This window comes from Taurulus bubalis (genome assembly GCF_910589615.1).
Source record: "Taurulus bubalis genome assembly, chromosome: 4".
NCBI classification, from domain to species: domain Eukaryota; kingdom Metazoa; phylum Chordata; class Actinopteri; order Perciformes; family Cottidae; genus Taurulus; species Taurulus bubalis.
The window spans coordinates 18,365,243-18,392,795 of record NC_136592.1 but is presented as its reverse complement, the minus strand read 5'-3'; the positions used below and the strand labels follow the sequence as shown (position 1 = coordinate 18,392,795).

The following is a 27,553-nucleotide window of genomic DNA, read 5'->3' as shown; positions in this document are numbered from 1 at the left end:
ATAGAGTGGTATATAATCATTACCACAAATTGGTGAATCTTTCCTCTAAATATCGTACGACATGTAGTTAAATGTTCTAATTTACACATGTAGTTTAAATAGATACTGCAACAACAAGTATCTTTTTCTTTTTTTCAGTAATTTCTAAGTATAACTTCCTTCCCACCATTTATGCATTGAGTAACTAAAGAGGGTTGTCTCTGCCTTGCCTTTGACCTGGCGGGTGTGTAGCTTCTGATCACAGCCAATCATTCAAGTGTTTGACCGCTGTGCTTTTCCAGTGGCAGCCATTTTAGTCATACTGTCCTGTTGTGTGGACTGTAATAGTCTTAACTCTTAAGATCTCTTTATAATGTTGACATCTCAATATTTTTGGTTTTGATGGAAGGCATCATTGGATGTAATTTGCTACCAACTCTTAGTTTTAGTGACGAGGAAGAAGGTGGATGCGATTCAAAGTGGTCAACGTGTGTCTCTCTGATTCTGGATGTAGCTTTAAAAGAAATTATAGCACTGCATGTCTATATGAGGAGATTTGCCAAACCATCGCTGTGCCTTAAACTCTTTACTTTGCCAAACCAAGGCTAAGCACAACACACACTGTGAGGTGGGCAATATATTTAAGTGGTAATCAAGTGGTAATTTACTGTTGGTGTTCCAGTCCAACAAAACAAAATCAGTTGCTCACTCTCATAATGTTCTACTTGCCTGGATACACATGTGGCCATACTAATAATTTGTGTTTCCTATAATAATATCCATATGGCTCAATGGAAGAAGCTGTTGTCAAATTTTCACTACTAGACCTTTTTCACAGCAGATATTTTGGTATGTCCCAAAAGGAAATACGCGGCTGTTATTGATAACAATATTGACTGCATTACTTTTAGCTGTGCTAGTTCAGGGTCCCCTCCATGATTCATGCTGGCTCTCTGTCATGCCTTACTGGGACACCTAATGGAACTGAGCCATTGCTAACACCATTTGTTTCACCTGTGCTTTTCTTGCTAAGACGAGTCCAGATGTCTGCTCTGAAGGTCTATAGAGAGTCCCTCCCCTTCAGGTGTCCCACATGGGATCTTATTTAAAAAATAATTATATATACGCTAGTTTTTTATCCTGTATAAATTGTGCCATAAATTAAACAACTTCACCTCTCTATTCTTTGAAATTGTGGAGCCTCTGATACATTTTATAATTGCTATTCCAGCAAATATTTCCGTTTACTCTTACTCTTTGCAAACCTTAAGCTGCTATAATATAACAGAGTGATTTCCTTCTGGTGGTGCTACCAAATGTGTGGTTATGGTATACAACCTTTTTTTCCAAAAAAATCTTGAATTACATAGGAATTATCTCTGTTTGCCATTGTTATAGCTGCCATACCTCCGGTGTCCTTGAGAACAGAAGGCTTCGATTTAGTTGTTCAGTGGCATTAACGACAACTACATGGTTTAACACACACACTTGTCTTTTTTCTGTAACAATCCAAACAAGATAATTTAATCCTTAGATTATTTCCCACATAAACGAGTATGAAACCATTTTATATCTGACAGCTTGATTCAGTTGACAAATTAATTTTGAGAATTTTCTGAGGGTTTTGAATTGATCTATTGAATGTAATGACAATAAGTCTGTCGTGCAGCTTGTAGTTGTGTATGCACCGGTAACACACTGAGAACAGCAGGTACAATTTTAATAAATCAGAAAAGTGAAAAAAGAATCCAGTATAATTTTAATGTTTTGATCTTGCCAGTCCTACTTGACTTGTATTTGTGAGAAGTGTTATAATTTTACATTTTTTACTTCGATTGGACGTCCTAATGAACCTTAAGGAGCCCACTGGACATCCTAATTGAACTGATAGAAGGGGCGAGGGAGCAGCAGGAAAGTCTTATACATGTTTTGACTTTAACTAAAGCAGACTATAACAGCCTGTCTGGTTCAGTACTAACTAAATAGAAACATTAGTGGTGTTACACTGTGTAGTAGCTGGTTGGTCTGCCTTTGCCTTCTTGTTACACAATCATCGATTTTAGCTTACTCTAAGAAATTTCACTGTCTGCTAATATGCTAGATGTGTTAATGCTTTTATGATGATGAAAACTGTATTTTTCTAAACTGTATGTTTGTACTTGTAGTGTTTCTATACTGCTGTGAGCCTTGGAGAACATATTTTAATAATAATGTCTGTAGAGCTAATCTAAACACAATGTAAAAAACGTTTTTTGTAAGATGAATGACTTGAAAATACACCAGATTTTAATCATTTTGCTGTCTTAGTCCAAGTGCTCAACCCTTGCTGTTGGATCCATCTCCATTGCAAAACATATTTATAATAATTATTTGTGGAATTACATCATACTTACTTCATCAGTAATTCTAAAGGTGCTGAAGATAAGACTGGTAGCATTTCGATTGCCTTTTAACATGACAGCTGGCGGCGCTAATAGAGCAAACTTGAGAGTGGGTGCTACGCTTCCATGATGATACCATAGGTGGGAGCGGCATGTCAGATATAACTGATGTTTGAGCGCTATTTGAGCGCTATTTGAGCTCTGTTTGAGCTCTGTTTGAGCGGAGGCCGTGAGCTTACCAGTGGGGCATGCACACATGCACGATCGTGCACTAATAGCACTTGTGGCTGGTTCGGCTGTATCAACAAAGCTAGAAGAATCTAGGATTTTCAACACAAACAGAGGGAAAGGGAATACATTACTCCACTATATCTTTACATAGCAAATTGTTGTTTGCTGCTATATTAATCCAGTAGATTCCACCTTTAGACTTTCTATTTTACTGAAATCGCCTACTGCAGCATTTACAACTGTGATTAAAAGAATGTTTACTTGGTGCATAAATGCTGCAGATGTATTGCTAACATTTGCAACTCTTAAAAAACTAAAGGTGCACTCAGTATAGTGCAGGTCTGTGCCAGGTGTGTCTGCAACAACCACTGCTGTATTGTGTGATTGAATGAATACAACCCACAATAAGCAAACTCAGTCCAGACACTAATGAGCTGTAAGGCGTCGTAAAACCAACTTAATTCAAACAAAAAAATAAGCTACGATTAATGCAGGCGATTATTTCAAAGTCGTTGTATAATACTTGTCATACAATCCTGGCAAAAACAAAATGAATGCCCTTAGCTGTGTTATCACCAGCAGCGGGTCAGCAGGCAGGCAATGACAGTATAAGACATATAATGAAAGGTGTTTTGAAACCACAACCACAAGAGGTCCTTGAACATGCAGCCATAATTGGGCACCCAAAACACTGTGAAGTTTGCTGCAGCAGAATGGGAGATTAGTCGTGGACAGACACAGAGATGCACACTCACTCACGGATGCCCGCACACATACCCCCGACTGATCGCATGATCCTTCTGGCGGAGATAATAACTTCAGTAACACCAGGTTGAAACGCAGGGTTTCAATTCTGTTGTAACTCTAACCCAATCCAGCATTAATGATGGGTGTGATCGGAAGTGCACTCTGTTGCACCTGTAACCACACCCAACGGTGATGTCACGGTATACCGACACAGCCTGGAGTACCCTTCTACATCATTGCAGCAAAGTGAGTAGTTTAACCACTGGAGGTTTTTTTTAAGAGGCTGACACACCACATAGAGGCAATTAAGATTCTTCAAAACCCCATTAGATTTCACTATTTCTAACTCAGTCAAATCTGACAGACATAATTCATACATTATCATCATTTATTAATTGTGACTTTACACTTACATTATCTCCGATGTCCATCACAAACAAACATCGATAAATCAGCTTAAAAAAAATCTAATTTTGAGTGTTAAACTATAATTTCAACCTTGTATGTTTCTAATTTAGTCATGAATATGTAAAGTTATCGAGAAATATTCTATAACATTTGATCCAGTTTTCAGGGGGCCTTAAAGTTTGACTTGCAATGACCAACTCATTCCCACCACTGACGACATAACTGTGCTTTGTAAGACTTTATAAAGATTTGGAAGCACAATAATCAGAAACTTCTCTTCTCTCAGTTCACAGCCACTGACTACTTATTATAGTTTAAACTTCCTGGATGATAGAGTGGTCTGATGAGTGTGACTGGCCAGTAGTAGCAAGTCTTATGATGCATGAGTTATCAAAGCAGGAAGTACACATTAGAATCAACAGCACACAGTTACAGTACCATGGCTCATTTCACCAATATTTTTTCTCCGTAGTAAGAGCCCATCAGGCAAGCCAAGCTGGCTCACGTAAAACCGAAAATCCTAGATTGAGGGTCGTTTTTACACAAATGTGTTCAGAATAAACAAAGGAGATATAACATGTTAGTGAGCTTTAGTATTGCTGGTTATTTTGTTTAACTTCAGACAGAGCCAGGCCAGCTGTTTTCACCTGCTCCCAGACTTTATGCTAAGCTAACTAGCTGCTGGTTGTGCTGTTTCCATAAAGGTGCAGTGCTTCTATATTGCAGTGAAAATCAAGGCCACGGAGAGTAAAATGGGACAGGAGCAAAGAACACCCCAAAACTGCTTGGGGTTCAGAGAGTTAATACATATTTTACTAATGCTTTATAGATCAGTTAAAACCCATTGATAATATATCGTTGCTCGTCAAACAGTGATTGATTAATTTATCTATAAAGCCTCAGTAGTTTTTTATCTATGGATAAAGCTCATGAGCTCTTTATAAAAGGTTACTTGAAAGTGGTAACCCTGTGGTGCATTGCTACGTCCATAATTATGCCTCATTCCCACTTAAAAAGTGCCTTGTGGGTTATATTTTAACATTGCAGATTACATTACTTTTTTTTAAAGTAATTTAAATGCACTACCATTAGTTCAACTCTCTTCCCCTCTGTCCTGTTCATACAAACTGGTCGACACTTCCTGTCGGCGACTCCCTCTGGCTTTGAGAACTGCTGCTTACACAGTGTTGCCTGGTGAAGAATGGGACAAATCATGCATACAGCAGGGGGATCGACAGTCAGTCAGTCTGTCAGTTTTAAAGACAGACACACACACACACACACACACACACATGCATACACAGACACACACTCTCCAGTCTGAGTGCCAGTGATAACACAGCTCAGCAGACCCATCTCCTCATTTCCCGTGTCCTCGTCCAGAGTTGGTTCTGGCACTGCAGCTTCCGCTAAGAGCTCCAGCCAGAGAGATCAGAGCAGGACAGTATCTGCTCTGAGGTGTGTGACTGTGTCGTCTCCTCTCTGTTCCCATAACCCAGCATGCCCTGCTACTCCCTTACCCACTGTCAGGCAGTAAAGAGAAGGGAATGCACGAGAGGAAAGGAATAAACCAGGTGTGTGTAAAACCCTCAGTGATGCTCCAAGAAGAAACTGACGAACGTCTATCATGTCCCATCTTAATGTGTTCTTACATGCCCTCAGAAGAACAAGAGGTCAAAAGGTCAGCACTCATCAATACCTCAAATGCTAGTATGTATGCGCCAGAGGAGAAGATCAATCGTATTGATCCAAAGTTTAGTGTTCCTCGGACACAACGTAAAGGTTCACCCAGAGAAATCTATCATTTCCGGCATTTCACATTAGCCACAGGTCTCGTGAGTCAGTCAGCATGAAGGGCACTTAAGGTTATAAGTGTGGCATACTGATGTGCTGCAAAAAGACAAATGTCTAAAACCAATGTCTCACCAATGGATCTGTGGTTCTGTGCAGTGAGTAAACACATGGGTCTAGTAGAAGTTATGACAGGATTATATTTATTTACTATATTTATGTGTAACTGTTTTTCTGTTAAATTGTTGTGCAAATGCTTTTTTATGGTTTTAAATATAAAAGCTGCAATCAAACTGCATCTCTAATAGTGTATGGTGGGACTTAATTTAAGTGCAGTAGTTCACAAGTTCAACTAAGTGCAGTTCACAGCAAAACACTTATCAGTATATGGGGACTGTGCAACATAGCTTACCGTATTGAATCCAAGGTTTTGTTTTAGTATTATAAGTGAACGGTTTAAATAGTGTACTTTCTATTAAACATCTTCATCTAGTAGACATGTAGGGCTACTTAATTTGGCTGCATAAATAAAATGGCCATTCCACCCTTATCATTATCATGTGGCGCAAACAGGTTTCTGGGTAAGGTAAAGGCATTTCAAAGTCAACTTAGCGTTCTGAAAAATGATAACTTCTCTAATGAATTACATAGCTGAATTTATGCTTTCCACTTTTAATTCAGTTTAAGATTTATTTTTTTAATACTCATTTCTAGTGTCTGTCCTGAGGAACAATATACAATTGTCTCATTTATTATTAAATGTTCCTTCACTGGCAGCCTGAGGTGTATCCTGCACTGACTGTCATCACTCTGCAGTCCAGAGTCAAACATCTTTTCTCCGTATGGCTCAGGTTCTCCACCTTGTGGTAGCAGAGTTTACGGTGTACTTATATTGCCGCTATACATTCTTTTTTTCCAAAAGTTATTAGATAATAGCAGCAAAGACAAGACTCCCATGCATATACAACAAAGAGACCACACAAATTATGACGCAGTTAAGGTTTAGTATAAAAAAAAAAGGGCAATTAACTATATACAATGATCAATAACATTTAACTACACTTGCACTAAAAACAGACACAAAATGCAAATCTGATTCAATATTTTCTGCAAACATTCAAAAGAAAGAAAAAAAGTTAAGAAAACCTTTTCATGAATATTTAGAAAATAGCAAAATCTACAAAATCTTAGCTGCCATTAGCTGATATGTTCAAGGGCTGATAGTTGGAGGACGCATAGCTGCTGTATTTCATCTAACATGTACAAAGTTCAAGACATCTTTTACTCTCAGACCAAAGGAAACCAGTAAGCCAGTAAAGAAGAAACTGGTACAAAGTGAAGTCATGAAGAAAGAGGAACAAACGTGGCTTGTTTACATTCACAAAACAATCAGGGTTATATTCTTTCTAAAAGGCCAAAAGACATTTCAAAGACAGTTTCGTTATAGCAGAAAAAAAAGGAGTGCTTTGAAGAATATTGGAACTCGGAGAGTAACCCACTCATCTTCAACCTGCCTCGTCATCTTACTTTGGTTAGTGATTTATTGTATTTCTCGTGACTTTAAAGATACAAACAGAAAAAAGAAGACAAAAAATGTGACACACAGCCTCCTAATTTAAAGAAAGAAAAGGTGCATCTTAAGTGTTTACTTGTAAAATAAATGTGCCCCAAAAGAAATAAGTATTATTTTGTGCATCTATGAGTGTGAATATTAAAAATCAATGCGAGTGTGTGTGTGTGTGTGTGTCAGTCAATCTACTGGACATGACAGTTGTCTTCTTGTCTCTCTTTATGCTCCTGTGTCTTGGGTAAATTCAAAGAACGATGCGTAAGTTCATCCTCGTCACTTGGGGAGACACACTTCCTGTTGGAGCTCTCTGCAGAAGGACTCCGGAGGGGTGTGGACCCCAAAGTCTGTGGATGAAGAGTAAAAAGAGACAGATGACAAGATTAAGAGAGTAAAAGAGGAAAAACACAACAAAGTAGAAAAGATGTTGTGAATTAAACACACTAGTGAGTTTCCCGTGGAAACATGCCTGTTCAGAAAAACAGAATGAGAACCGCTTGTAGACAACTTCACACTGCGCTACCGTGAGTCTTGAGCAATACATCTGCCATGACATGGTTGTGTCACACACCCAAGTCGCAGCTACTCAGAAACACTTTTAAAATACACTTCGCAAATGTTAGTCGTTTGCTTCGAGTCAACCATTGCTGTTATTTAATTATTGGAGGTATTTTACTGGCAGGAATGTTCCAAGTTAGTACGGCAAAAACGTACACAATGAGTTGTAATAGCAGAGTGTTTTCCACATTCCTGCTCATTGATTAAGGAAGGGAAGAAAGTTAAATATATCTAATATACAGCAGCAAAATTAAACTGCAGTCAGAATGAGCCGTAGCCTGCAAAGGCCCACTGCAGCTGAGATGCTCGACTCTGAAGCCCCGCCCCCACTCCTGCACAAAGCATTGTTCGCTTGTTTATTCAAAATATGAATATTGGACCAAATTGCACAAAATTCGACAATGTATGTCCTTGGATCCCCAGCAATATACGTAGAGCGATGAATGGCACTCGAGACATGCAGATGTTAAGAACCAATATCATACAGCAGGTCAGTCAAAGTAAATTGACTACCGTACATGTTTTCCTCTTGACCTCTGACTGGTTTACTTCAGGTGACCTGGACTGACTGAAAGTTGAGGAGTCTGGTTTCATCAGATACCAACAGGTAACCTCTAAAATACTATGTCCATCTTTCTCAAGCGTGTAAAGTACATCACTGCCTTTATTGTGATATTGCCTGGATATTGTGTGCCAGCACTTTAAGCATTTTTCCAGGTGAATGGTCAAGCTTTTCCAGCACCTTACAGCTGTGATGAATTACATAGGCATACACTTATATTAATGTTATCTGTTGTCTGAGCACTTTATCTTTATCTATAATTGATCTAAACATTTGCACTGTTGCTGCCGTTGATTGTTGTTTGTCTCGTCTAAATGTCTAATGTATGCACCTTCCGCCTAACAAAATTCCTCGTTTGTGCAAACATTCCTGGCAATAAACGTTTTCTGATTCTGATGTATATACAGTAAACCCACTCGGCAGCATACACTCAGACATATGCAAACTACAACATCAATGACAATACTCTGCTTTATACTGTGGTGCTTTTAGTAATGACCATATTGTATAATGCAGCGACATGATTCGCTGTTTGAAAGGCTGTGTCATTAATGGCATGCATATGACAAGCAAGTGTGTTCATTTTGTGTTGCTGTCTGTTGGGGATGGATGCCAGAGGCTGGAAAAGTACATCCTGTGTGTGGGAGCGAGAGATAGTTGCTGCTGCTCACCTTGCCGTCAGATGCAGATGTGTGAGCAGTCTGTCTGGCAGCTAGTCGAGGACTACAGCGCTTCACTGTGGTTCTCCTCATGATGAAAGGACTGGCCTCCCCCAGAGGAATGTCAGCAAAACCTGAGTACAAATATTGACTTTATTTTTTGTGCTGTGGAGAATGAAAGTAATAATACAGTGACTATACAGTTAATGTTACACACAATTAAGTGTTTCTTAAGTTCCTAAAGATCAGCAGAAATCCAAGAACCAACAGCTGGAGGTTCTAGTGTTAAATGGTATTTCAAACCGATACAAATTAGAGCAGAGCATGTTACTGGTGGTTATTACCTGTAAAGACTAAATTCTCACCATCTATGAAGCTAATCACACTCCATCCCACTAGCATGAGAGACCAGCCTGATAAAACTCAGACTCACACTACACCGGCACAGAAAACTAAACTACAAGTGCTTTTTTTCTTGATATTGGTGAACTACAGTTGAGGCTATATTAGATCACCAGCCAAAATGTACCTCTCTGCACCAGCTCAGGAAGTCCCTCTGGTTTGAACTCATCTTCCTGTTCAGTTCTTGGTTTGGGTGTAGTCACTGCGGTGGCTTTGATCTTCTTTGTCAGATTGTGCAGGGCCTCCTGCGCACCGTCTTTATTACTGATGTCACGGTGACCTCTTTTCACTGAAGATGAACCCTGAGGAGACCTCTGAGGTGTTGAAGGAGCCATGTTTTCAGTGTTGTTATCCAGTTTTTCCTGGTGTTTGGAGGAAGACTTCCTTCCTGACCGTCGGTGGCGAGTACCTTCAGTGCTGCTAGAGGGGATTTTAACTTCGTTACCATACTGGCTAGCAGTGAGCTGCTCCAGCCGGGTTGTCAGTGCATCATTAGTCTCTTCCAGTTTGTGGACTTTAACCATCAGACCGCAGTATTTATCAATGCTCTCATCTGCCTCACTGCTTTTCTCCTCAAGGAGTTTATTCAATTCATCCAACTCACTCGTCATCACCTCCAGCTCTGAGTTTCTCTCTTCCAACTCCTTCTTCCTTCCATCAAGGGAAGCCTCAAGTTCTTCCACCTCCTTAGTTTTTTCTTCTGCCTCCACACTCTTCTGCTGCAAGGCAGTGTTCAGCTCTTCCATTTCCTTCTTTCTCTTCTCGGCCTCCATCTTCAGCTGGCTCCACTCAGTCTGCACCTCCTCACTGCTCTTTCCATCACCTGTAACCAAAATAACAAAATTAATTACATTAATAGAATTACTCAGCTGCACCGTCTAGGGATTTAATCTACATGTTTTCAGGGCAAAATGTAAGTAAAATTATCCAATCAGACTGTTTACAACACAGAGAGCTGAATTTCTCTCTATTTTTGTATGCCCTTCAAACAATTTTGGTAAACAAAACTACTGAAATGTCTGACACTGCTATCATAGCCCTCTTGTTTCATATGATCCTGTATGCTTTTCATTATATTGGCCATTGCCTGCAATTAGTCCGATCTTAGATTAATAAAAAAATGCAAACTGATGTCTGTATCCAGATTGAAAATTCTAGTCCGTCCCAATTTCTTTAAATAATACCACACCTGAGCGGTTTAACATCTCTTGCTTCTCCTGCTCCAGCTGTTTGCAGGTCTTCATCCAAAGACCCATCTTGCTCAGGGAAGAGTCCTTCTCTTTAGACAGACGAGTGACTTGAGAGGTTAGCTTTGACACCTGAAGTGAGTGGACAGAAAGGGTTAAGATTTAGTCAGGAGGAAATAAAATAAATCAAGATACCATAATCACTTACAGCATATGTGTCTCGTATGTAGGTTATTTTCCAAATTCACAACTTTTTGTGGTACATGCTGAATGTTGGCAAGTATTTTTCTCGTAGACCACAACTCCTGCTTAACAAGATGTCAGTGTAGTTTTTAAGATTATATTGCCCACAATCACATGGGAATGTAAAAACTCACTCACATCTCATCTAAGGCCACGGTTTACAATAACTAACAGCTTGTGAAAACTGATGCACTGACATTCAGAAATTATTGGAACTTTTTGTTATGGGATTAAAGGCGACACAAACCAGTAAAAGTGAGGCGATCGTTATACTTTAAAGCTACAGAGTGAAATTAAATATTTCAGAGTGCAAGTGTAAACATTTTAGACCTTAACATGTCTGTTTACCTGCTCACTGAGCTGTGTAGCAGACAATTTGGATGCTTCCAACTCCTTCTCTATAGAGGCAACTGTTGATTGAAGAGTCTCTTGTGCATCTGTAAGTTTCTCTTTCTCCTCTTCTGCTTGTTGCTTCTCTTGTTCCAGTGAAGAAAGAGCTGAAGATAGGTTGTTTTTCTCCACTTCAATCAAAGAAAGGGAAGACTGCAAGTCTTGTTTTTCAGCCTCTAACATCAGTTTCTGCTCCTCTGTTCTTTTCTTCTCTTCTTTTAATAAAGAAAGAGTTTGTTGCATGTTACAGTTCTCCTTTTCTATCAAGGAGAGACTAGACTGAAGAGTCTTCTTCTCGTCAGCTAACATCTTACTCTCTTGCTTCAGTCTCTCTTTCTCTTCCTCAACAGATGCAAGACTGCAATGCAGATTATCTCTCTCTTGTTCCACTGAAAACAGTGTCGAGTGCAGTTTCTCTTTCTCCTCTGCCAGCCTTCCATTTTCTTCTATCTGTTCTTTTTCCACCATGATAGAAGATATGGATTTTACTGAGGCCTCCCTCTCCAACGTTTCTCTCGCCTCGTCTTTAGCTTTTATGAGTGTTTCAAGCATCTTAATTTCTTCTTCCAAAGCCACAATACTGGTCCTCAGGGTATTTCTCTCTTTCTCCCACTCCTCTCCCTGAGAGCGGAGCCTCTCTCCTTCTGTCTCGCACTCCACCAGAGAAGATTGCAGAGATCTTTTTTCTTCCTCCATCTTTACGAGCAGAGACTGCATTTTCGCTTTCTCCCCTTCCGTTTCCGCACTCTTTTGTTCAAGGGAGATCTCTCTCTGCCGAGAGGCTAGTAGCTGTGCCTGGAGGTCAACCATTTGACTCGTAAGCCTTTCTGCTTCCTCCTTCATTCCTTTCTTCAGCTCTTCTACTATGCATGTCTGTCTCTGGTCTTCCTCTCTTCTATCCACCTCCGCCTTCTCCAACCCCCTCTCCAGCTCCTCCTTAACGGCCTTCAGTTCTTCTATCTCTCTGTTTTTTGTTTCGAGCTCTCTCTCCATGTTTTCTTTTTCAGATCTAAGGTTTTCCAGCTTGGCAGAGAGCTCCAATATTTTCTCGCCAAGCTCCCTCTTCTCTTCCTCCACCTGAGGGTCAGAAGGTGGTGACAGTTAAAGAAAAACAGTAGCAAAGTTTGTGAAATGAGACACTGGATGAAAAGTATAGAGAGGAAAAGAGCAACATGAGAGAAAGGGGGGAGAAATCTGAATATTACATTACATGGTTTACAAAAACTGTAATATTTTACCATTGGCTCATAAAGAAAAAAAACATCACATATACATAGCAATGGGCATCAGATAGTCAAATGCATAAATATGTACGTACCTTTCTCCTTTCCTCCTCCAGCTCAGCTTTGGCTGTTTCGGCCTGTGTGAAGAGCATAAAACATTTGTAATAGTTTAAATTGAGCAGATGCTGACCTTTTATTGAACCCCCTCAAATGGGAATTTTATCCAGGCAATGGTAAAAAATTAAGTGCTTATTTTTGTCAGACAGATACATGTTTACAACAGAATACCTGTAACACAGCTTCTTCTAGACTTTGCTCTTCGTCTTCCTTCTCTCGCTCCAGAGCCTCAATGCGATCTTGCAGTGAGTCGGACTTCCTCTGGGCAGCTAGAAAATTAGAGTCACAATTAGACTGAACATAACTCACAAAATTCAAGAGGGTATATCATTTCAGAGGATGTTAAGAGCCACCTTTGAGGAGCTCTCCAAACTTATTTTTCTTCCGCTCGTCCGACTCTATGCGGACTTGGAGCTTTTCAATACCGGTCCTCATCTGCCGGACTTCGTCTTGTGTCGAGTTCAGACGAGAGGCAATCTCTCCTTTTTCAAGGAGAGAAGACTCCAGAGACTGTGAGAGACGGCAAACTTCTCCCTCTAAAGCCTTGAGGAGAAACGAGGAGGATTAGAAACTCAAGAGCATCCGAAACATCTGAGGGTTTATTGGTCCAAGCACTCTTTAAAGAGTATGGGTTTTTAAAAGCATTTAAATTTAGCACACTTTTACTAATTTGTTTTTAACTAAGAAGATAAAAGGAAAAGTGTTGTGAAAACAAGTTCTCAGAGGAAACCCAATCTCGATAAGTTAAACCCCCTCACCTGTATCTTGCCGACCATGGACTCAGTGTTTTGATTGGCCGAGGTGTGGTCTATTGCGATCTGGTCCAGCTGGCTGATAAGCTCGTGTCGTTCTCCACTCTGTTGGGACATTGCCTGTTCCAGTGCTTTAATCTGTTCCAGAAGCTTTCGAGAATGAGACGAAAAGGAGGGTGTTAACATATCTGACCACATGACATGATCTGATCTTCTTCTATGCATGTTTGTTATGCACCTTCCACCTAGTCAAATTCCTTGTATGTGCAACGTACTTGGCAATAAATTATTCTGATTCAGACCCCCCCAGAAACAATGTTAAATTAATACATGTTTCACTTTTTCTATATACATATCTTTAGCTGCAGTTATGATTAGGATACAGATGAGAATGTGCAGAAAAGGTCAGAGTCTGAACTATTTGCAACTTAAATGGATGAATACGGTTTAGTTTTCATTTGCCATTTAGAGGCATTTCTGCTTCTATACATCCATGTTGCCATGTTCTAAATTGAAAACAAAAAAGCAAAAAGACGACTCTGTGCCTCCAAGATTCGCCTGAAGAAGAAAACCTAATAATGTAATAAACTTGTGCACATTTCTTTATGCGATCAACGTAAGCCAACTCTAAAAGCCTATTTTGACCCATATCACATTAGTTGACCTTGTGGAACTGTGCCCAAGAACAAGACCCTTGCATTTCACACATATACCTGTTGCCTCTCCGTCTTCAGTTTCTCCATGCTGCTTTGCAGGGCTTCATACTCATTCCTGTCTGCTCTGATGTCATCTTCCAGGATGGCGATCAGGTTTCGGGTGTCACAGTTAGTCTTCTCCAGACTGTGAACTCTCTCTCTCCACTGGCCCAAAGACTGGTTCAGGTCATCTCGCTCCTCAGTGCACAACACAAGTTCAGACCTCAGCTGTGTTGTCTGGTGAAATAGAAATATTGAGAACAGTTATGGTACACTGATCAGTAAGCCTAAAAAAAGAACAAAACATGTTCAATAAGTTCTTGCTGTTTTTGGACAAGGGAAAACCAATGATGGAGCCTACATATTGCTTTAATTGATGAATCCCTGATCCGTGCACATTAATTTAGCTCTTACACATCCAGTATTTTGATGTTCTAGCTCACAAGCTCTTAAAAAGTCCTCACCTCATTCGTAATTGTTTGCATCTGCTGCTCCATGCTGGAACAAGTCTTCCTACGGATCTCCAGCTCATCCCCCAGTTTGTTCTTCTCACCCTGTAAGGTCTCCAGCTCAGACTCCATGCCCAGGATGTGCTGCTCCAGGTTGGCTTTCTCAGAGCGAACTCTCCTCAGCGAACTCTCCTGCTGAAGGAATTTTTCGTCCCAGCCACCTACAGAATCAAAGAAAATATCTTTGAGAAACCAACATGCAATAACATAGCACAGATCTTCAAACCTACACATTCCTTCATAAATCATGCTGTGCCATGACATTTAAGCTGCTGTTAAAAAATAAACTCAAACTATGCTTTTATTTTATAAATAGGCGTTCACAGCCACATACTTAAAATAAAGCACCTTGGTTCTGACCCCAATACCAGGTTCAAAATCAGTCAAGATAAGCTTGCATGGCCCTCATATGCAGTACAATTAGGCAATATTTACCTTTGGCCATTTCCAGTCCTTCCAGCATCTCCATAACATCATCCAGCTGGAATTTAGCCGTTTGAAGTTGCAGACTTAATGTCTCCCTTTCCTCCGATAGTTGAGTCATCTAAAATTTAACATGCAATATTAGTGTCAGTTGAACTAAAGTGTCAGTGTAACAATTTAATGTATTATTTAAGTGGTATTTGGCGTTCTACAATTTCTTTCCCCTACCTGATCAGCAACAACTTTCTTCTCCTCCAAAGCGACCTTTAGCTTATTTTCTGAACCCTGTGCCTCTTCCTCTGCTGCATGAACTTTCTTTTCCAAGTTTTGAACTTGGACTTTCAGTTCAGAAGTCAACTCCATTCTCAGTGCGAGGTCGGAACTAAGCAGCTCATACTCCGAGCGTAAGGTCTGGAGTTCTTGTTTAGTGATCATGTCCGTGAAGTGGTTGAGGTCATCTTGTACTTGGAACGACTCTGCTGCTGAAAGACAGATTGAATATAGAAAAGTTATTTTAACTAAATTGAGCTGATTTAAACAATACTTCCTAAATCAGCATCAAGTGTCAATTCTAAGTAATTTGAAGTGAATAATAGGGTGAGATGTTTATATTGTCCTCGGTAGTAGCCTGTATCTGTATTGTTTAAGTTTTTAAAGCAAACTATACAACCCATAAAACTCTAAATTATTGAAACTGTAGTTATGAGCACCATTGAATTACTCACCAGAGGATTCTTCTAACTGTCTGGTCTCACCAACAGATGAAGATGGTGGAGAAATATTGAACATTTCAGGATTACTTTCAAGAACATCTCTAGGACTACTGCCGTCTTCAGGAAACTGCAAAAAAAGAAGACAAAATCCAAACTCAAATTTACCAGGAACAAAATGCTCAAAGCAAAACATGCCTTTCAAGTAGAGACATATTAGTCACAACTAGCAAGTTTCCTGGTTACATAAATAATGAAATCAATAAATGATTAAACCCATGAAAACATCATGACTGAAGGAGAAATAGACGGTAATAATGTTCTACCTGATCTAAGGGTTGTTGTTGTTGATGCTGCTCCTCGTTACCCATCGTATTGGCCGCACATGCCTCCCTTTCCTCCTTCAGCTGTTGAACCTTTTCTTGTTCAATGATGCCCTCCTTGAACACCAGCTCCGTCTCACTGCCAGGGTTGCGGGATATTTAAATGTATTTCTCACATAAAAACATACAAAAGCACATCATTGTGCATATTATAAAAACTCATTATACCTGAATGCCTCATCAGACTGGTGGGAAAGTAGACCCAGTTCAGCTACCATTGGGGTCAGCTGTTCCTTTACCGGAAGGGACTCAGCATTGACGCTTGTATTAAGTATTGTCTCTACGTCAGTATGTCCTGCTGCTTCTGCTGGGAAAAATGTTGCATTTACAACATTTTAAATATTTCCATTTTTCTAATTAGAGCTGGCCGATAAATCAATTCATGGTTTGGGAAGTTTAATATAAGTTTAAAATATTAAGTAAAAAAAGCCTTTACCTCGTCACCTGGTTTGTTTTAAAAGAAAAAATTGGAAGTGATGCGAAACAATCTGACATTTTATTTTTACGCCGCATCGCCAGCCAGCCTGCAGTGTTAGATGAAAAACTGTAATCTAGTTTTGGTTTACACTTACCACCAATATCCGTCTCCTCAGTCTCCATGTGGCGGATTTTTTCTCCCTGGTCCTTCTGGGTTCCCTGCGATTCTGAGAGCTGCTGTATGAGGCTGTGTTGTTGGCCCACCTGCTCCAGCAGTGATTCATACTGCTGCTTGAACACAGTCAGCTCCTTCTCTAAACCCGCCAACTGCTGATGCAGTTCTGCCTGCTCCGCCTCAAACAGTTGGATCCTGTCAAATGTCAACATGAAAGTAATGCCATTATAATTATAGCTAATACTACAAGTTAAAAAGATACTGAAAATATTATCTATTGTGACTCATAAAAACTAAATATGTACGGTACCCGTCTCTGTTCTCCTCCTCAGTCCTCTTGTCCGTCAGCTCGAGTCGCTCTTTAAGTGAAGCTACCTCTTCTTCGTGCCTTTCTATTGTTTCTTGTAACTGCAGCTTCTCTTCAGTTACTTGATTCACACTAGAATGTAGTTTGATGTTCTCTTCAGTCAGATCATTATAGTTCCCCTCCAGCTGAAGCTTTTCTTCAACTACTAGATTCAAGTTAGTTACAGAGATAGTTTTCTCGGAGATTAGCTCAGTTAGTTTAGCCTCGAGTTGGAATTTTTCCTCGTTTATCAGATTGAGAGTAATATGTAATTGGGCTTTCTTCTCCATAACTTGTCTAAGGGTCGAATCAGCTTCCAGTTTCTCTACAGTCATTTGCTCAATCTTCTGGTTTTCTGGAGTCAACTGCTGAATGTTGGCCTGCAGTTGTTTGTTCTCCTCAGACAGCTCGTCTAAACTGGCTTGCAGCTGTTTCTTCTCTGCATTGACTTGAATTGCCTCAGTTTCTAATCGTTCTTTTTCATTTCTTAACTCTGTCAAAGTAGTCTCAATGTTGTTTTTCTCCTGTTGTAACTGGTTAAGATTATGGTCCTTGTCCTCAATTGCCTGCCTAAGAGTTGTCTCCAACTTGATATTTTCCTCTGTGGTCTGGCTGAGTTTAGACTCTAAAGTAGCAACATTCTCCTCCAGCTGTTTTTGTTCAACAGCATCCTCTTCCAGACGAGTTATTTCACAGCTCCTCTCTATCAGCTCCTCCTTAGCTGTGACATACTGTGTCTCCAGCACTGAGTTCTGAGACTGGACCTCCTCCAACCGGGCTTCCAAGACAGACACCTGAAAAGGTGAGAGATTGAATCCAATCAGGGATGTTTCTTCCCTACAGAGCAAGAGGCGCTAGTAACAATGATGACAATTTGCTGCCTGAAGTTTAGATAAGTAAATACAATCTGTCAGTGAGACACATGCAATGGGTTAAAAATATTGAGCTCCAAAGAATGACCGAAATTTATCTCAACATTAAATCTAGCCTCTGTGGCACAAATGATTTTGATAGACTTTCGTGTGACAACGTGGTTCTACCTGGGCGTTGCTGTCCTCCAGCCTGGCCTCCATGTCAAACATCTGAGTTTGGTTGTGAGCTAGCTGAGCCTCCATTGACTCTATGGTTTCCTTCAGCTCCTCTACCCGACTGCCAAAAGAGTTCATGACTGTCTCGTTGTCCTCCAGGTCCATTTGCAGCATCTCCAGCTGAACCTTAATGTGAAGAATGACACGAATACAGTTAATTAAAAAAAAAGACTCTTCAAACTTCATTTTAGCAGTGGCGGCCCGTGGTTTTGGACGTACGCCTGTTGTCTAACCGGCGCACCAGCACAAGTGCATTACCGCCACCTACTGTTAAAATTACAGAAAAGCCACACACAAAAAGAGAAGAAAAACTAGCAGAGCCGGGGTTCGATCCTCTGATTGAAAGACCGACATGCTAACCAATGAGCCAACAGTCAGAATGAATTGGAGGACTGACATTACTAGAGATATTGCTCAACTGGCCGTATTCATTTGTGGTGTTGATGAGATTTTGGCAGTTCCCGAGGAGTTCCTTGTGACCAATCACAGTGCACGGTAATGGTCACATGGGCCCTGTGGCCAAACACACGTTTCATAATGCTAGCAGACCTCTCCATATAGTTTAACCAGCTCTCGATTGCATAGAGAAACAGAGGTGAAAGAGAAGGCAGACAGAGCAACACAGGAGCTGGGCAATGAGAAAATAAGCTAATAGGGGGAAAAAATTAAAATACATGTAGTGTATTTGTGAAAAACAATACAATTATAAAATAGCTATAACTTTTAATTATTAAAAAAAGAATTATAACAAATTTTAATTTAAACTTTGTGATTCTGTTTAGGCCAGCAGAAAAGACTGAGCAGGCCCTGACGGCCTGCCACTGCATTTTAGGAATGACCTCTCCCAACCTACCCATTTGGTACAATACTACAAGACTAACACAACATTGTACTCTTTCCACTATATGTAATAAGATTGACATAAGGCCAAAAACATAACCAATAATTAATCAGTAACCAACCTTTATTTTGTTCATGGCAACCCGCTTCTCCTTCAGGAGATCTGATGTTTTGACCTGCTCTGCCTGTGCTTTATTCAGCTTCTCCTTCAGACTCTTTATCGTGTTGTCTCTCTCTTCCAAGCCGTGTGACGCAGCCGACAGAGTCGTTTTCATTGTCTTGATCTCCTCCCGTCGAGAACTTGATTCTGTTTTAGCAGCAGCCACAGATTTTTTAGCGGCTTCAAGTTTCTCTTTGAGGATCTTTTCTTTATTGAGGAAATCTTCAACATCCAAAGTATGACTCTCCTTGTCTTTGTTTGTCTTCTCTGTGAGCTCTTTGATTTCTTTCTCCAATTTAAAGATCAGATTGCTTTTCTCAGCAAGGGTGTTCTCCAAAGTGCACTTGGTTTCAATAGTGGATAAATTACTTCTTTCAAGAGCTTCTAGATGCTCCTTAAGGTCAGCATGGGACTGGTTGACCACGGCCAGTTCATTCTTCAAGAATGGAAGCTTCTCTGCTGCATCTTTGCTTGCGGTTACCTCCTCTTCCAAGGAAGCCATCTGCTCCAGAAGGTTGTTGATCTTCTCAGTGTGAGCTTGCTGGAGGTTCTTTATAAGAAATAGAAGTGTATTATTTGTAACAAGTACAGAGCATGATACACAGTATTAGAAAATATGTAAAACTAACTAAATATAATATATTTTAGTGCAATATTTTTACCTCAGCCACTTTCTTTGTCTCTTGAACTGCATTTTCCAGCTCAGCCTTCTGTTTCTCCAGACACAGAATCTGAGCTTCAGCCTCTCTGAACTGCTTCTCCTGGTCTTCTGTGTGGCTCTGCAGATCCTTTAGTTCATCCTCTAACTGTTTAAGCTCTTCTGATTTCTTATCATGTAACTTTTTGTGTTCCTCTTCATTGTCTGACATCGTCTTCATTTGTTTCTGCAGCTCAGCTCCCAGTTGCGCCTGGACCTTCAGGAACTGATCTGCTGAACTGACCTGAATACAAACAGAACAACTATAGCTTTTACTGGTTCAGACTAAAGTAAGGAATAATACCCAACATAATGTAAAAGCATGGGGAGTAAGATTACAAAAATCAGATGAATAGATTCAATTCCCTACTGAAATTTAAACCACTCATTCATAAAATGATTTTGGTGCCAGATATAACAGTGGTGAAAAGGACATTTGTGACAGCAAAGATACTCTGACCATAATGTACTCATTGGTCAAAAGATTATTTTGTATTTTACAATACATTACAATCTGCTACAACATCACTGAAGTCAGCCAAAAATGACCATACATTTCAAATCAACTCTAAAATAAATGACAATGTGTAAACAAAAGACTGCTACATATATAAAAATATGTTGCAGTACAGAATAACATACCTGATTTTTGGTGAGCAGCAGATCTTGCTTAGTCTCCTCCAACTGAAGCTTAAGCTGTTCATTATCTTCAACTTTTGCTGAAATCCTCTCCTCACACTGCTTCAGCAGGGCTGCCTTCTCCTCTGCCAACCTGGTGGAGTTCAGACAACAAAGACAGATAATCGCATGTTAAAAGCAAGCTACAGTTATTGTTTCCAAGGAAACAATAGGGACACAGTATTCATATCATAAAACACCAAAGCATACCCAAGTATTTTATTGTGGCAGTTATAAATTATCCTCTGAAACCCTAAAATCTCATCTTCCAAAGTGACGCAGTCTCAACAAATACTAAACTTTATGAAGGCTGTTGTATTGGAAAAGGAGTTCAATCGAAAATATTAACTAAACAACAAATAAAACTCCCACCTGGTAGTTTGCTGTTCTTGCTGTGCAGTGGCTTGAGCGAGGCTGTCCCTTAGCTGTCTGGACTCCGCTTGGCCCAACTCGATGAGCTGGTCTTTGGAGCGCACCAGATCGCAGGCTGCCTGGTGCTCGTCCTGCAGCTCGGTGCTGGTCCTCTCAGCCTGCTCTGCTCGAGTAATTTCCTTTTGCAACTGCAACTCCAGACCTTTGACCTAGTCAGATTAAAGAATAAGCACACGGGCATGTTTAATCAATGGCCATTTGTTAAATTACTTTAGGTCTAATCATATTTCAAAATGTTAGTGGTGCCGTTACCAAGACCAAAATCTCAATTTAAAAAGTACATACTAAGTCACGGATGCAGATAAGTTGTGTATCATCTAATTCCATAAAAAGAGGGATGCCATTGTGTGTCAATTTCTTTCTTTTTTTTTTAAAGAATTTTCTGGCAATTGTACCAAAAAAACAACCATACAATAAATCACCTGTGCCTCAAGCTGAGCCACTTGCACAGCAACATTCTCCAGGTCTTTGGTGTGCTTCTGCCTGGCCTCGGAGAATGTAGACTGGAGCTCGTTGTACTGATGCTCCCGCTCTTCCAAGTCTGTGCTCTTGTTGAGGAGTTCTCCCTTCAAGGAATCAATGTGAGCAGACATGCTGGCCTTGTCTCCCTCTAAGCTCATGAGCTGCTTCTACAATAGCAAATGGAAAAGAATCAGCCCACAGAATTAAAGACAAAAATTTTAATACTAGATAGTAATAGACTTTCTGTGCAATTTATGCTTTCTAACTTTGTTATTATAAATAAATCATTTGTGAATTCAAAGAAAACCGTCAATCTAAAAGATAGGTTTAGGGATACACAACTAAAAAAAGGGGTTATTTCAATATGCACATCTGTATGACTATATCAAATTTTCCTTAATCCATTATTTAAGTGAATATATTGGAAACCACAGCGCCTTACCGTGACGTTATCATTAGCCTCATTCAGCGAAATGAGGCTGTTCTCCAAGTTGCCAATTTTGTCAGTGAGGTCTTTTTGCACAGCCTCAGTTTCATTAATCAAGGTTTCTTTTTCTGTCTTCCACTCCAGCAGAGCTTGATGTTCTTGTTTCAGTTCCTTACTCCCCTTCTGACTCGCAGTGAGATTGGATTTCAGGTCTTGACTCTCGTTCTCTTTCACAGTCAACTTGTTGGTCAGATTTTCTGTCTCTTGCTTTTGTTTCTGCAGTTCAGTCTGATATCTAGTGCGATAAATACATTGACAATAATTGAAAAGCATGTTAAATATCATAGTTCATTACACTTTTTTTACTTTCTCAAAGTGTGACTTCTTTCCTACAGTAAAACTATGCTTACCTGTCATTTTTGGCCTCCGCCTCAGAAAATGTCTTCTTCAAGTTTTCCAGGTCCCGGCACGAAGCCTGAGTCTGCTGCTCCAGTTTAGTCTTAAGTCTCTTCAACTCATCCGCCTGTCCTTCTGATTTGGCTGAAGAGCAAATAGACAAAAAAAATTAAACACTGAGACAATTCTCTAAAATAGTCATTGCCAGTCCTAAAACTAATTTACCTTTAATGTCATCTAGTAATCCCTGGGTGCGTTTGAAACTCTGGTCTGCGCTCTTCTTCTCTTCCTCCAGCTGAACCAGATGCCGGCTACTCTGGTCCAGCTGGACAGACGCACTGTTCTTCTCTTTCTGCAGCTCCTGGAGGGAATACAAAAATGCAAACATGAATGGCAGCAAAAGATGCGGACAGATAGGAGGGGGACACACTTTTTCTTTAATCAGTTGGAATGGGAATCGCAGCATATAGGCCAAAAAGGCAGTAACCAGCATATTGAAAGCAAAGCAACCCACCTCCATTTTTTTGCGGAGATCCTGCTCTTTGGTCTGGCTGGCCTGGAGGCTCTGCTCTGACCTCAGCAATTTCTGTTTCTGCTCCTCTACCTCTTTCTCCATCTGACTCTTCTGGAAGCACATCTGGAAAGAAGCCAAAGGAGAGAACAAGTTAAGATGAGAAGAAATAAGAAGTATATACAAGAGCAGAAAGTGAGAAGTGTGACACAAATGTCAAGTGCCCGAAACCCTTAAACAGACAGGTGATGCAAAAGCTGGAGCTACTACTGAATTTCAACATTCCATCGCCTATCAGCAAATGTGAACTGCAGATAACAGTCAGCATTTTCAGCATTGCTGGCAGGTGGCATGCCTTGCACAGAAACAGAAGTAGATGATTCCACTACATCTTGAACTGTATTGCATTCTTCTCACAGCCATCATACAACATATCTGGGTCTGTGTATAGTATGTTGACAGTAACAATATCATTAAGGTAGGTATAATATTAAAGATAAGATTACCTTCTCCATGTCAGCCTGCAGTACGTTGTGGTCTTTTTTGGACTGTTGAATCTCTTGCGTCAGCTTGGTTCTGGTCTGGTTCAGCTGCTGATCCAAAGCCTGGTGAGAAGTCTGCAGCTGAGCTAGTTCCTACAATTAATAAGTCAGAGACAACCCTTTTTAGATTAAAATTCTCAGACTATTAAGGTCTAATAAAGTTATGTATCCAAGTTGTGGCACCTTTTGACTATCTCTCTCTTGGTCCTTGAGTTTCTGCTCCAGGGCTCGTTTGCAGCTCTCAGCATTGTGCCTCTGACAGCTCATCTCCTCCGAGACTTGTTTCAGCTTCTGCTCAACTGAGGTACACTAAGAACAATAAGGAGAATGGTTGTCATTTACAAATCTTTTTACCCATCTTGCCTTCTTTATGAAATCAAGCAGAAATATAACGAAAACAATATATCCCATATAAATAAAGTCTTTATGTACGAATCATGGACACCTACCTTGGCCACAACCTGCTGGTGCCCATTTGTGGCCTGACTCAGCTCGTGGCTGGTCTTGGCCAGGTCTCTGTCCCGTTCAGTCAGCTCTTTGCGGGCCTGGTTCAGTTGAGTTTGTAGTTCCTGCAGCTTGGAGGCTTGGTTACGAATTTCCTTCTCATGCGTGGACAGATTCTGTTCCAGCTCTGACACACGGCCATGCAGCTCTGCTGAAGAAAGCGTAAACAGTTAAGGGCTGTGGCTGAACATAATCAGGACATTTCACTCAAAAGGATCCAAATACATTTTTCAGTGGTAGTATATGTGCAAAATAATAAAAGGCGTCCTAATATTTCACGGGAAAGATACCAAACACTTTATATGGTATGAATTCCAAAACAAATGATAAAACAGTCCACCTTGGTTGATGGTCTTCAGCTGCTCCATCTGTTGAGAGGACCCACAGGGACTCTGCACTGCTCTGGAAGAGCTCATCCGCTGGATGGTTTTAATGGGCGTCTCCTCATGGGCTTCCCAAAGGGATGTTCCCCGCCTCTTTAGAGGCGTTTCCATTGCATCCTGAGACTGGCGACTGTGGGCCTGATCCTGCTTTTGCCATGGGAATATGGAAGATCCAGCTTGGCGGGCAGCAATGTCCTTGTGGCTTACAGTAACCGAGGACTGATTCAACAGCTAGAAGAGAAGAATTAAGTTAACATCAACAATTACAAAGAAACAAACCCACATATTAAAGTTATGTACTTGCCTTGACCTGCAGGACTTTGAGTTCAGTCTCCAGCCTTTTTCTTTCTTCTACCTCCTGGCTGTATTTCTCCTGAAGCTCATCTAGTCTGTTATCTATGGAACACAAATACAATCATCATGTTAGGGCAAACAGACAAACTCATCCAGAGTCACTCAGATACATACCGTTGTTTTTCATAAAAGCAAAAGATACACAAGTAGATGAGAAGCAGCGATATAACTAAAATGTGCATTAATAGAAAAATATAAAGAAAAATATAAAAACACAATACATACATCTAAAAGCATGATACATACAACAGGAACTTGAGACAGGTTAAAAACAAACTGAAGTACCGTGCTGTCTGTCGACTGGGACAGGAGCTGGGGTAGGGAAACTTTTCTGTGGGGTAGTGTAGGGCTGAAGCTCAGAGGACGACGACGACGAGGAAGAGCCAGCGGACTGCGAACGATCCAGTTCATTTTTGTACCTGAGCAGGTGGAAAGACAACAAAGAAAGCAGTGTTTTCCATCAGGTCAAACAGTTTATAATATTCATTCATAGTAATCATGACTTACTCAGTACTTGACAAAGCCCAAGTCCCAGGAGCTACATTGTAACTCCACCCGCTCTCCTCACATAAAAATGTCTATCAACAGACACTGAACTCACTTTTTCAGCTCCTGCTCCAGTCGCTCTATGGTCTTCCTACAGGAGTTAAGCTGACCATCCAGATAACTCACCTAGGTTTGAGAAAATTATTTAGTTATGTTTTTTTCCTCAACATTTGATCTTAAAACAATGTTTTCTTCTAGCTTCAAATACATCTGTAATATGTGAAGAATATTGGCTGTTCATTATCAGTAATCTGATCACTTTGTCCCCTCGTAGTGATTGAATGAATTTCAAACTAAAGAGCAATAAACTGCAGAAGATCTTTCATTCTCAAATCCTTAACTGACCTGCTGCTCTTTGATTCCGAGATCATGAACAACCCTTTGACGGGCATTCTCCACAGAGTCACAGGACTCTACTAAAGACTGGTTCTCCCTTTTCAAAGCAGTGGTCTCAGTACGTTCACTGTCCGCCTGGAGAAAGAGAAATATGGATAATTAATTAACAGATTTCTATAATACTAATAATAAAAAGATAATTCATGTGTCTGTATATTTTCTGATAGAATTTCAAGACAATGCAAAAGTAATTTCACCAAAGGATCCAATACAGTTTAATTTATCAACACTCCATTCACTTATTGTCCTTAAAAACTGACCTTTTGTTTCTGTTTTTGCAGGGCAGCCTCTAAGGCATCCAGCTGAAACTGTTTCTGGTTCCTGTCCTTCTTCAGTTTGTCCAGCTGGACATCCATCTCCTGGATCTTCTGCAGGGCTTTCCCTGGAAGTCCATCCTTCCACTCCTCCACCACCCAGCTCATGGTTTATAACCTGAATAACCAGATATCAATTAATTACAATGATATGAAGACCAGTTAGTAACGTTACTGCCACTGCTAAGTTCTGTATTACCATGTGACGACAACAAATGGTTTTATCCCAACGAGAGCACTACCCTAAACAACGAGTTCAGAAGTAAATCCCTTTGTTCTTTTATACAATTCGTGTTAATACAATTAACTGTGTCACATTATTGTTACACATAAGCGTGGACTAGTTAATTACCGCCATAAGAATACGTCTGTAAGACTTTGCATCCATGTCCCCTAATTTTTAAAGAGATGGTAACGTTAATGTAATCTTTGAGACGAGCTAATTTAGCTTAAACATTGGTTTAACTGTTAGTTGGCGTTATTTATATTTCTTCAACGTGGGGGCGTTGTGAAGGTGGAAAATATTACATTTAGTTTTCAAGCGTTGGCTAGGTTAATTTTAACGGGAAGTTATTTTTGTATAAAACAGTTCAACAACAAGGCAATTCAAAGTGCTTCACATAAAACCATCAAAATATAATGCAAAAGAAAACCACATTTAAAAACTACTAAGTGCATTCATTAAAAAGTAAAACATAGCATAAAAGTTACAGTGCAGTTTAAGAAATAAAATGCAGTAGTGAGATGCAGAAATTGATTGATATCCTTGAATCTGGTTCAATTAAAGGCAACAGCAGACAGAAAAGTCTTCAATCTAGATGTAAAGGAGCTGAGGGTCTCAGCAGACCTGCAGCTTTCATGGACCTTGTTCCACATGTGTGGAGCAGAAAAGCTGAACGCTGCTTCTCCGTGTTTAGTTCTGACTCTTGGAACAGAAAGTAGATCAGTCCCAGACGACCTGAGGGGCCGGGATGGTTCATAAGGTAGCAGCAGATCACACATGTATTTAGGCTCTACAACATTCAGTGTGTTATAAACCAGCAGCAGGATTTTTAAAAGTAAATTATTTGTTTGACAGGAAGCCACCGCAAAAACCTCAGAACTGGAGTGACGTGATCCACTTTCCTGGTCTTAGTGAGCGTTCTGAATCAGCTGCAGCTTTCTGATTGACTTTTTAACGAGACCTGTGAACACACAGTTAGAGTAGCCAAGTCTACTTAACTTACTACACCTAGATGTCTGGCTTGGTTTTTAACATCAGTGATTGAAGCAGAGCGCTGACTTTCAATCGTTACGTAACGTAAACTAACATAACCCCAACGTAACTAACGTAACGTTCATGTTGCCACATTAGCGTTAGTTGCACTTTTGTTATCGTTAGTGAAGTAACGTAAACGCCAGATAAACATACCTCTCAGATTACTTGAATGACTGAATTTAGCGTTAATTTGAAGAGAAGCGTAAACGTTAACATTACGTTATCGTCAATTGTTTCTGTTGGACTTAACTTTAACCTGAAGTCAACGTTAGCGTTAGCTGCGTTGAACATGGTTTTAGCAAACGTTAAATTTTATTACAAGCAAAAATCGACCAATCAACGGCTGGAGGAAACGAAATGTTTTTTGTGAAATGACACGTGATAGCGTTAAGATTTAAATGAATTGCTACAAGCGTAAAGATTCAGGAGAGATGGACTTACTTTGGGCGCGATGCTTCGTATCACACACACAAACTGTTTGGGGTTTTCTCGTTGAAAATTCAAACTCAGCCGGAGCAAACCGCAAGTCCCTCAGCTTCCTGCTCATTGGCTACTTGATATGACGTCAGCCACACAACGCACACGATTGGTTTACTTGTGGTTTACTCAGGGCCACCTAGTGGCGGGACTCTGTAGGTACGCGTCCTCCAGGCAGACATCTATTTTTTTTAAACGCCTAGTTTTCCTGTCCTACTCGGTGTTTTCCTAAA

The 27,553-nt window shown here is 40.2% G+C and overlaps 1 protein-coding gene across 1 annotated transcript; it reads right to left on the bottom strand.

Annotated features, from left to right (window-relative positions):
• Positions 1–6,561: 6,561 nt before the first annotated feature.
• On the bottom strand, positions 6,562–25,693 carry cenpf (centromere protein F; the record flags this gene model as incomplete). Its single annotated transcript, XM_079217553.1, has 37 exons — positions 6,562–7,451; positions 8,896–9,017; positions 9,413–10,108; positions 10,475–10,604; positions 11,064–12,182; positions 12,424–12,465; positions 12,617–12,714; positions 12,799–12,988; positions 13,204–13,347; positions 13,911–14,129; positions 14,357–14,562; positions 14,837–14,945; positions 15,053–15,342; positions 15,550–15,664; positions 15,861–15,996; positions 16,086–16,215; positions 16,490–16,704; positions 16,820–17,649; positions 17,896–18,069; positions 18,906–19,493; positions 19,606–19,884; positions 20,283–20,412; positions 20,691–20,899; positions 21,173–21,379; positions 21,655–21,934; positions 22,050–22,179; positions 22,261–22,396; positions 22,550–22,672; positions 23,053–23,181; positions 23,272–23,397; positions 23,538–23,740; positions 23,933–24,206; positions 24,280–24,371; positions 24,615–24,748; positions 24,931–25,001; positions 25,221–25,346; positions 25,532–25,693. 37 exons carry the CDS (start codon positions 25,691–25,693, stop codon positions 7,293–7,295), a joined length of 8,523 nt encoding a protein of 2,840 aa, XP_079073679.1. The 3' UTR covers positions 6,562–7,292.
• Positions 25,694–27,553: the final 1,860 nt, after the last annotated feature.